The sequence below is a fragment of the Lolium rigidum genome, chromosome 1 (assembly GCF_022539505.1).
Source record: "Lolium rigidum isolate FL_2022 chromosome 1, APGP_CSIRO_Lrig_0.1, whole genome shotgun sequence".
Classification (NCBI taxonomy): Eukaryota; Viridiplantae; Streptophyta; class Magnoliopsida; order Poales; family Poaceae; genus Lolium; species Lolium rigidum.
This window is the reverse complement of record NC_061508.1, coordinates 64,227,164-64,238,189: the sequence shown is the minus strand read 5'-3', so window position 1 is coordinate 64,238,189 and position 11,026 is coordinate 64,227,164. Positions and strand designations below refer to the sequence as shown.

The 11,026-nt window shown below is 45.0% G+C and overlaps 1 protein-coding gene across 1 annotated transcript; it reads left to right on the top strand.

Annotated features, from left to right (window-relative positions):
* The first annotated feature begins 1,912 nt into the window (after nucleotides 1–1,912).
* On the top strand, nucleotides 1,913–3,255 carry LOC124674441 (probable aquaporin PIP2-7). The gene is made up of 3 exons (XM_047210492.1): nucleotides 1,913–2,629; nucleotides 2,712–2,852; nucleotides 2,943–3,255. Exons 1-3 carry the CDS (start codon nucleotides 2,012–2,014, stop codon nucleotides 3,078–3,080), a joined length of 897 nt encoding a protein of 298 aa, XP_047066448.1. The 5' UTR covers nucleotides 1,913–2,011; the 3' UTR covers nucleotides 3,081–3,255.
* The last annotated feature ends 7,771 nt before the right edge of the window (nucleotides 3,256–11,026 follow it).

Below are 11,026 nucleotides of genomic sequence, written 5' to 3'. Positions count from 1 at the left end.
GACGGCGAGTCTTGGCGGTGTGGTTCAAAAAGCTCCCCGTGTCGGGCGTGATTTTATGGACTCGCGCATGGCAGGGATGCTGTTTAGCATCGCGGCGGTGTCGATGGCAGAACTAGCGAGAATCATCGCTTGCACCTTTATCCTGGAGCTCGGTTGGTGGAAGCTGATTGAGGCGACTGCAAGAGCGTGCGCATCAGACCCTATCTCTAAGGTTTGCTTTCCTGATATCCTATGATTTTATATGGCATCATAGTACTTCCACGGGAAGTATCTCTCCAAGTTTATTGTCCCACGAAAGATCTTTTCTACAATACTTGGAAACAACTCTTCCCTGCAATTATGTTGCTACAATATGCTGCCATGTTAGGCACCGAAACCGTGGTTTGGAAATATCCTATTCTATAAGTTGTTATGAGTTTTCTATGATTTAAGAGAGGATTTATAACTAAGCACTGCGGACAAAAATTAAAGACGAGTTGAAAGTAAACCAAAATTGAAATTACATACTAAAGCGGTAAACAAGCGAGAGAATTAATGTAATGATTCCCCATGCAATGTGGTGTATAGGTGATGACTTCCTCTAGTAACGTTCATAATTTACTATATGTTTGACAATTCCTCAAATACCATTATCTTTACAAACTCATGGAGCAACAGATACAACTCAATTGTTATCCTCCCTTTGCTTGTACATCACAAAGCATTGTAAAATTTTAAGATCATAAATATCGAACCAAAGGCATTTAGTTATATGGAAAATCATGCTCCTAGATAAATGTGCTCCTCATAAGATATCTTGACTATCATTACAAGGTAAAATTATTTGCAACAAAATATCTAGCTATATCACGTGTGCTCTAGACTTCGGATAGTCGGATTTCTCCAACTACACCAATGAATTATGCATCTCTAATCAGTAAGATAATAATATGAATAAAATACACATTGAACAAACATATAATCGTAAGATTCTAGTTCATAACATCATCCACATATACTTAAATAATTTGAATAGAAAAAAGATGGTTCTGGATATTTCTCATCTTGTGATAGAATTTTTTTACTCTTTTCATCCTTCGAATGGTTAAGTTTTGGTGTCTGTAACTCCTTCATATTGCCTCAACTTGGCTCCTTTCTTCATGCTTTGTTCAGAAATGTGCAGAACATCCACCCAGACACACAGAACGAAAGACAAGGAAAAGTACTAAAATCCTAATACAACTACTAGTTGTGCAAATATCACATAGAAATGAATGGAATCAAGTATCATGCATAATGGACAAAATAATTGCTAGATATAGCATGTGATGAGGGATTTCATAGTCAAAGAGTACGCTTAAAACTCTATATAGATTCATCCGGGAGCTGGCGATAGCAGTGACCGGGCATAAGGCTGAGTTTGATTCGCTATGGTTGTGTTATTTTGTGGGGGTTTTCACATGGTTTGGCGGCTTCAGTTTGTATGATTATTTTAAATGAAATGAATCAAGGTTGTATGTATTTTTCGGTGTATGCCGAGGTAACGCCCATTTCAGAAACAATGTCATAAAAATCTTGAACTATCTTTCCCACATTGTTTCTCAAATATTGCAATGAATTGAAAAGTTTGAAGTTCAAAGGTTGTATGTTGTTAGACTTAAAAAAGAGAGGTAGTTTGCGTTTTTTCTTTTATTTCTAAGTCGAGGTTACGAACCATCCAATCATTGAGATTATTCTATGTCGACGAAGAGCAGTCGGTCGGCAAGATAATATGTCATTGAATGAAAATCCATATTCTCAAAAAATAATTCAATTCATAAAATTGGCAACAGGAGATGTATTCCAAGGAAAGAACCTCTTCCAGGTGTCTAGCGTCTCTCTCACCATGCTCGCCAAGCACTCCACCTCGACCCCTATTTAAGCATCTTCTCTTGGCGTGATGTTCTTGGAAGTGAACTAATACTAGCCCCATACGCAGGAACAGAACAAAAACCCTCTGTACTGTAGTCTGTAGGAGGATCGACCGCGAACCATGTCGACCAAGGACGGCGTGGCCACCGCGGACGACGAAGAGGTAACCGATATTATCGTCCAGAGAGTGCCGTACTGGGACCCACCGGCAGTCCAGCCGCTGGACACGAACGAGCTGACCGAGTGGTCCCTCTACCGCGCCATGATCGGCGAGTTCACGGCCTCGCTCATTCTGGTCTACGTGAGCATCTCCACCGTCATCGGGTACAAATTCCAGTCCTCCGGCGCCGACGAGAGGTGTACCGGCGTCGGGTACCTCGGCGTTGCCTGGTCCTTCGGCGCCACTGTCTCCGTCCTCGTCTACTCCACCAGCGGCGTCTCGGGCGGGCACATCAACCCGGCGGTGTCGTTCGCGCTGTTCCTGGCCGGCAAAGTGTCGCTGGCGCGCGCCGTGCTGTACGTAGTAGCGCAGTGCCTCGGTGCCATCTGCGGCGTGGGCATCGTGAAGGGGATCATGAAGCACCCTTTCGACTCCCTCGGCGGCGGCGCCAATTCGGTGTCCGAGGGCTACTCGCTCACGGCGGCACTCGGCGCCGAGACCTTCGGCACCTTCGTCCTCGTCTACACCGTCTTCTCCGCCACCGATCCCAAGCGTACCGCGCGCGACGCCTTCGTCCCGGTACGTGCGCGCGTCGTGTCAACAAGTTTGTCCTAATTACGACGACCGCTCTGACCTGCATTTGATTAATTCGTTCTTGCAGCTGGTGGCGGCGCTGCCGATCGGTTTGGCGGTGTTCGTGGTGCACCTGGCGACCATACCGATCACCGGCACGGGCATCAACCCGGCGAGGAGCCTGGGCGCCGCCGTCTTGTACAACCAGCACAGAACCTGGAAGCAGCACGTGAGATCCATTAATCAAACCTACACACATTAGGTATTAGGTACGTTGTTCCGATCGAGATTAAGATCCGATGCGTCTTGTGATTTGCAGTGGATCTTCTGGGTCGGACCCTTCACCGGCGCGGCCTTGGCGGTGTTCTACCACAAGATCGTGCTGCGAGACATTGCTGTAGTCAAGGAGGCGCTGCTGGCGCTGGGCTCGTTCAGCAGGAGAGGCTCGACCGCTTGAAGACCGAGGAGAGGAAGAACATGCGCATACACATATGTTGAGTAATCCTACACCTACGGACTGACGTGTAGCATTACTCGGAGAGACATGCATGCAACACAAGGCGTGTGTGTCCACATGATTGCATGCATGTGCGTCGTTCGGGAATAATTAAGTTGGATATATTACATTATAATTACACTGCACCTTGCCGGCCTTGTCTTTGCAACACATGTTTTATGTTCGGAAATTTAAATAGTTGTAAGAAATGTGCGTTTTATGATGCTAATGAATCTATCACCATTTATATTTTGATTGTCCCTTGGCTAGACTCATTTGGATATCCAATTCACTTTTAATGTTCCACCACCAATCAAATGTCACAAATATGTCTCGAAATTGGTCGAATGTAGTTGATAAAGCAACTAAAGAAAAGATCTAAACGTCTATATATGCTTTGATGTGCTATTTGAAACTGCCGCAATGATATGTGTTTTACAAGAGTACGAATGCTCATTTTCTATAGGTTATTTATATGGTTATACATTAGATCCACGAGTGGTCCTATTTTCTACCGGAGGTGCAACATGCGTATATGGATTTTAGATGCAACCGATTGAACATTTACAACCATAGTGGTTGGCGGCTTTCTAAAAGGATCCAAGATGCATAGACGATATATGTTTCTATTTTGTCGCTAGTTAATCTTTATGTACACCATGTGCGATCTATAGGTTGTAACACTCTTAAACTTCGATACTCTGCAAAAGAATCTCATTTGCACGTCTCTCTCCAGATTAATGGTTATTATGCCAATGAATTTCATAGGCCAAGCGTTTTCACAATGCATTGTTCCTTAGGGCATCTCCAACCGAGCGACCCATCCCGCGCCCGCGCGTCCGGATGGGTCGAAACGGACAAAACCGCGGCCCAGCGCGCGGACCCATCCCTAAAACGGATGGCCGTGGCGTCCGGGACGACCCAAACCCGGCCCAAATCTTGGACGAGTTTGCGTGGCCGCGGACGCGAAAGGCTGGTCGCTCGCGTCCTCCCCTTGTCCGCCCCTGGCCCGCCTGTCTGCCTCCGAAAACAGAAACACTCCACTGTACTCCCAAAACCTAGAGATGGCCGACGAAGCGACTGCCGCCGCCACCGCCACCACCGCCACCATCGGAGAGGAGGCACCCGCGGCCATTGCCGCTTCTGCCGTGGAGGCCGAGCTCCCCCCCGGGCCGCCGACGAAGAAGGCGAAGGCCGACCTCACCCCGGAGCAGAGGAAGCTCGAGAGCAAGAAGAGGGCCGACCGCCGCAGGGCGCTCGACCAACGGAAGAGGGAAATCGCTGCCGCGGAGGAGCGGCAGCGGGCGGCGGAGCAGCTTCTCCAACTCAAGACGGAGGCGAAGAGCACTGTCCTTCAAGAGCAGCAGGCGCAGGCCATGCTCTTTTACGGCCACGCAGCGCTCGGCCAGCACATGATCATCCCCGGCACCGGCGCGGCCTCTGGGGGGAGCTCGGCCTCCTCCGTGACCCGGCCCCTTCTTCCAAGGTCAACTGCCCCACCGACTGCCCCGTTTGGGCACGAAATGGGGGCGCATGGGCGGCACGCGTACCAGTCACGGGATGGGTCACCGGAGGTGGGCGAGTCCATGACGGGGCCGTCACCTTCGTCCATTGACCTGAACCGTGCGCCGGCGAACTCCAAAGGCCCCAAGAACCTGGGAGCAGCTGCGATGTCCGGTGCACGCAACCTGTTCGACGATTTGTCGGCCGCGCGCGCGCAGTCACCGTCCACCGTGCAGGCCCCTCCGTCTTTCGCGCAGACAATGCCGACGACCCTGCCATATCCTTCGACACAGCAGGCTCCACAGCCACCTCCCATTGACACACAGGAGGGCACAACTGCCTGTCCCGGCAGCATAAACATCGAGGAGGAGCCGTTGTTCGGTGAGGGCCTCACACAAGCCGCAGCTTCACAAGCTCGAGGTCGCCGGGTAAGCAAACGAACCGCCAACTACACGGAGAAGGAGGACAAGGTGCTCGTCGATGGATGGTTGACCATCGGGCAAGATGCGTTGACGGGTGCCGAGCAGAAGGGGACCGCATTCTGGCGCCGGATCTATGAATACTTCCATGAACATCGCAAATATGTACAGGAGCCATTTGAGAGCGACCGCAGCCAAATATCGCTCCAAAAGAGGTGGGTGATGGCGTGTATTTCACACGTTCGTTGGGAACCCCAAGAGGAAGGTATGATGCGCACAGCAGCAAGTTTTCCCTCAGAAAGAAACCAAGGTTTATCGAACCAGGAGGAGCCAAGAAGCACGTTGAAGGTTGATGGCGGCGGGATGTAGTGCGGCGCAACACCAGAGATTCCGGCGCCAACGTGGAACCTGCACAACACAACCAAAGTACTTTGCCCCAACGAAACAGTGAGGTTGTCAATCTCACCGGCTTGCTGTAACAAAGGATTAACCGTATTGTGTGGAAGATGATTGTTTGCGAGAGAAAACAAGTAAAGAACAAGTATTGCAGCAGATTTGTATTTCAGTATTAAAGAATGGACCGGGGTCCACAGTTCACTAGAGGTGTCTCTCCCATAAGATAAAAGCATGTTGGGTGAACAAATTACAGTCGGGCAATTGACAAATAGAGAGGGCATAACAATGCACATACATGTCATGATAAGTATAGTGAGATTTAATTGGGCATTACGACAAAGTACATAGACCGCCATCCAACTGCATCTATGCCTAAAAAGTCCACCTTCAGGTTATCGTCCGAACCCCTTCCAGTATTAAGTTGCAAAGCAACAGACAATTGCATTAAGTATGGTGCGTAATGTAATCGACAACTACATCCTTAGACATAGCACCAATGTTTTATCCCTAGTGGCAACAGCACAGCACAATCTAAGAACTTTCTGTCACTGTCCCAGGTGTCAATGCGGGCATGAACCCACTATCGAGCATAAATACTCCCTCTTGGAGTTAAGAGCAAAAACTTGGCCAGAGCCTCTACTAATAACGGAGAGCATGCAAGATCATAAACAACACATATGTAATAACTTGATAATTAACATAACATGGTATTCTCTATCCATCGGATCCCGACAAACACAACATAGAGTATTACGGATAGATGATCTTGATCATGTTAGGCAGCTCACAAGATCCAACAATGAAGCACAATGAGGAGAAGACAACCATCTAGCTACTGCTATGGACCCATAGTCCAGGGGTGAACTACTCACTCATCACTCCGGAGGCGACCATGGCGGTGTAGAGTCCTCCGGGAGATGAATCCCCTCTCCGGCGAGGGTGCGGAGGAGATCTCCAGAATCCTCCGAGATGGGATTGGCGGCGGCGGCGTCTCGCAAGGTTTTCCGTATCGTGGTTCTTCGCATCAGGGGTTTCGCGACGGAGGCTTTAAGTAGGCGGAAGGGCAACGTGGGGGGCCACACGAGGGCCCCACACCACAGGTCGGCGCGGCCAAGACCTGGGCCGCGCCTCCCTATGGTGGCGGCCACTCGTGGCCCCACTTCGACTCCTCTTCGGTCTTCCGGAAGCTTCGTGGCAAAATAGGACCACGGGTCTTGATTTCGTCCAATTCCGAGAATATTTCGTTACTAGGATTTCTGAAACCAAAAACAGCGTAAAACAGACAAGCGGCTCTTCGGCATCTTGTTAATAGGTTAGTTCCGGAAAATGCACGAATATGACATAAAGTGTGCATAAAACATGTAGGTATCATCAATAATATGGCATGGAACATAAGAAATTATCGATACGTCGGAGACGTATCAGCATCCCCAAGCTTAGTTCTGCTCGTCCCGAGCGAGGTAAAACGATAACAAAGATAATTTCTGAAGTGACATGCCATCATAACCTTGATCATACTATTTGTAAACATATGTAATGAATGCAGCGATCAAAACAATGGTAATGACATGAGTAAACAAGTGAATCATAAAGCAAAGACTTTTCATGAATAGTACTTCAAGACAAGCATCAATAAGTCTTGCATAAGAGTTAACTCATAAAGCAATAAATCAAAGTAAAGGTATTGAAGCAACACAAAGGAAGATTAAGTTTCAGCGGTTGCTTTCAACTTATAACATGTATATCTCATGGATAATTGTCAACATAGAGTAATATAACAAGTGCAATATGCAAGTATGTGGGAATCAATGCACAGTTCACACAAGTGTTTGCTTCTTGAGGTGGAGAGAGATAGGTGAACTGACTCAACATAAAAAAAAAGAACGGTCCTTCAAAGAGGAAAGCATCGATTGCTATATTTGTGCTAGAGCTTTTATTTTGAAAACATAAAACAATTTTGTCAACGGTAGTAATAAAGCATATGAGTTATGAAAATTATATCTTACAAGTTGCAAGTCTCATGCATAGTATACTAATAGTGCCCGCACCTTGTCCTAATTAGCTTGGACTACCGGATCTTTGCAATACACATGTTTTAACCAAGTGTCACAATGGGGTACCTCCATGTCGCCTGTACAAAGGTCTAAGGAGAAAGCTCGCATTTTGGATTTCTCGCTTTTGATTATTCTCAACTTAGACATCCATACCGGGACAACATGGACAACAGATAATTGACTCCTCTTTAATGCATAAGCATGTGGCAACAATTATTATTCTCATATGAGATTGAGGATATATGTCCAAAACTGAAACTTCCACCATGGATCATGGCTTTAGTTAGCGGCCCAATGCTCTTCTCTAACAATATGTATGCTCCAACCATTAAGGTGGTAGATCTCTCTTACTTCAGACAAGACGGACATGCATAGCAACTCACATGATATTCAACAAAGAGTAGTTGATGGCGTCCCCGAAGCATGGTTATCGCACAACAAGCAACTTAATAAGAGATAAAGTGCATAAGTACATATTCAATACCACAATAGTTTTTAAGCTATTTGTCCCATGAGCTATATATTGCAAAGGTGAATGATGGAATTTTAAAGGTAGCACTCAAGCAATTTACTTTGGAATGGCGGATAAATACCATGTAGTAGGTAGGTATGGTGGACACAAATGGCATAGTGGTTGGCTCAAGTATTTTGGATGCATGAGAAGTATTCCCTCTCGATACAAGGTTTAGGCTAGCAAGGTTATTTGAAACAAACACAAGGATGAACGGTACAGCAAAACTCACGTAAAAGACATATTGTAAACATTATAAGACTCTACACCGTCTTCCTTGTTGTTCAAAACTCAATACTAGATATTATCTAGACTCTAGAGAAACCAAATATGCAAACCAAATTAGCAAGCTCTAAGTGTTTCTTCATTAATGGGTGCAAAGTATATGATGCAAGAGCTTAAACATGAGCACAACAATTGCCAAGTATCAAATTATCCAAGACATTTTAGAATCACTACATGTAGTATTTTCCAATTCCAACCATATAACAATTTAACGAAGAAGAAACTTCGCCATGAATACTATGAGTAGAGCCTAAGGACATACTTGTCCATATGCTACAGCGGAGCGTGTCTCTCTCCCACAAAGTGAATGCTAGGATCCATTTTATTCAAACAAAACAAAAACAAAAACAAACCGATGCTCCAAGCAAAGTGCATAAGATGTGACGGAATAAAAATATAGTTTCGGGGGAGGAACTCTGATAATGTTGTCGATGAAGAAGGGGATGCCTTGGGCATCCCCAAGCTTAGACAGCTTGAGTCTTCTTTGAATATGCAGGGGTGAACCACCGGGGCATCCCCAAGCTTAGAAGCTTTCACTCTCCTTGATCATATTGTATCATACTCCTCTCTTGATCCTTGAAAACTTCCTCCACACCAAACTCGAAACAACTCATTAGAGGGTTAGTGCACAATAAAAATTAACATGTTCAGAGGTGACACAATCATTCTTAACACTTCTGGACATTGCATAAAGCTACTGGACATTAATGGATCAAAGAAATTCATCCAACATAGCAAAAGAGGCAATGCGAAATAAAAGGCAGAATCTGTCAAAACAGAACAGTCCGTAAAGATGGATTTTATTAGGGCACGAGACTTGCTCAAATGAAAATGCCCAAATTTAATGAAAGTTGCGTACATATCTGAGGATCACTCACGTAAATTGGCTTAATTTTCTGAGTTACCTACAGAGAATTAGACCCAGATTCGTGACAACAAAGAAATCTGTTTCTGCGCAGTAATCCAAATCTAGTATTTACTTTACTATCAAAGACTTTACTTGGCACAACAAAACAAAAAACTAAGATAAGGAGAGGTTGCTACAGTAGTAAACAACTTCCAAGACTCAAATATAAAACAAAAATACTGTAGTAAAAACATGGGTTGTCTCCCATAAGCGTTTTTCTTTAACGCCTTTCAGCTAGGCGCAGAAAGTGTATATCAAGTATTATCAAAGGGTGGTGCATCTACAGCGGGGTTTGGAGTTTTCTCAACCATGCATAGTATATTGGATACATAAGTTTCAGTGTCTCCCTTTTCATTAGTCTTGGGCTTGCTACTCTCATCGAACAAATTTTCAGGAACAAGCCAAGCATAGTTATTTTCTAGTGCATCATTCATAGCTAGGAGTTTACATGGTATTGGTGCTTTGATCTCCCCACCATCATTAATATTATTAGTGTACCTTATTCTATCCATGTCCATTTTTTCAAGGAGACTAACAAAATTAGTATGAGAACCAAGCATATTAAATTTAGCAAAGACCTTTCTAGCCTCTCTTGCTAGACCACCAAATTCTCTAAGAAGGGTTTCTAAAACAAAATCTTTCTTTTCCCCCTCTTCCATATCACCGAGTGTAAGAAACATGTGTTGGATTATAGGATTGAGATTAACAAATTTAGTTTCCAACATGCGGACTAAAGCAGCAGCAGCAATTTCATAAGTAGGAGCAAGTTCTACCAAGTGTCTATCTTCAAAATCGTCAACGGTACTAACATGACTAAAAAATTCTTCTATATTGTTTCTCCCAATTATAGACCCGCGTCCTACTGGTATGTTTTTTGTGGTAAAACTAAAAGGAAACATGATGAATCAAGTAAAGTAAATGCAAGTAACTAATTTTTTTGTGTTTTTGATATAGAGTGCAAGACAATAAATAAAGTAAAGCTAGCAACTAATTTTTGTGTTTTGATATAATGCAGCAAACAAAGTAGTAAATAAAATAAAGCAAGACAAAAACAAAGTAAAGAGGTTGAGAAGTGGAGACTCCCCTTGCAGCGTGTCTTGATCTCCCAGGCAACGGCGCCAGAAAATATGCTTGATGGCGTGTATTTCACACGTTCGTTGGGAAGCCCAAGAGGAAGGTATGATGCGCACGGCAGCAAGTTTTCCCTCGAGAAAGAAACCAAGGTTTATCGAACCGAGGAGGAGCCAAGAAGCACGTTGAAGGTTGATGGCGGCGGGATGTAGTGCGGCGCAACACCGGAGATTCCGGCGCCAACGTGGAACCTGCACAACACAACCAAAGTACTTTGCCCCAACGAAATAGTGAGGTTGTCAATCTCACCGGCTTGCTGTAACAAAGGATTAACCGTATTGTGTGGAAGATGATTGTTTGCGAGAAAACAGTAAAGAACAAGTATTGCGGCAGATTTGTATTTCGAGTATTAAAGAATGGACCGGGGTCCACAGTTCACTAGAGGTGTCTCTCCCATAAGATAAAAGCATGTTGGGTGAACAAATTACAGTCGGGCAATTGACAAATAGAGAGGGCATAACAATGCACATACATGTCATGAAAAGTATAGTGAGATTTAATTGGGCATTACGACAAAGTACATAGACCGCCATCCAACTGCATCTATGCCTAAAAAGTCCACCTTCGAGTTATCGTCCGAACCCCTTCCAGGTATTAAGTTGCAAAGCAACGAGACAATTGCATTAAGTATGGTGCGTAATGTAATCGACAACTACATCCTTAGACATAGCACCAATGTTTTATCCCTAGTGGCACGGCAC

Bases quoted from the DNA above. Each gene is read 5' to 3' on its own strand.
- LOC124674441 (XM_047210492.1), top strand. From the start codon at position 2,012: ATGTCGACCAAGGACGGCGTGGCCACCGCGGACGACGAAGAGGTAACC. The intron at 2,630-2,711 runs GTACGTGCGCGC...TCGTTCTTGCAG, and splicing joins CGCGCGACGCCTTCGTCCCG to CTGGTGGCGGCGCTGCCGAT. The intron at 2,853-2,942 runs GTGAGATCCATT...TGTGATTTGCAG, and splicing joins ACAGAACCTGGAAGCAGCAC to TGGATCTTCTGGGTCGGACC.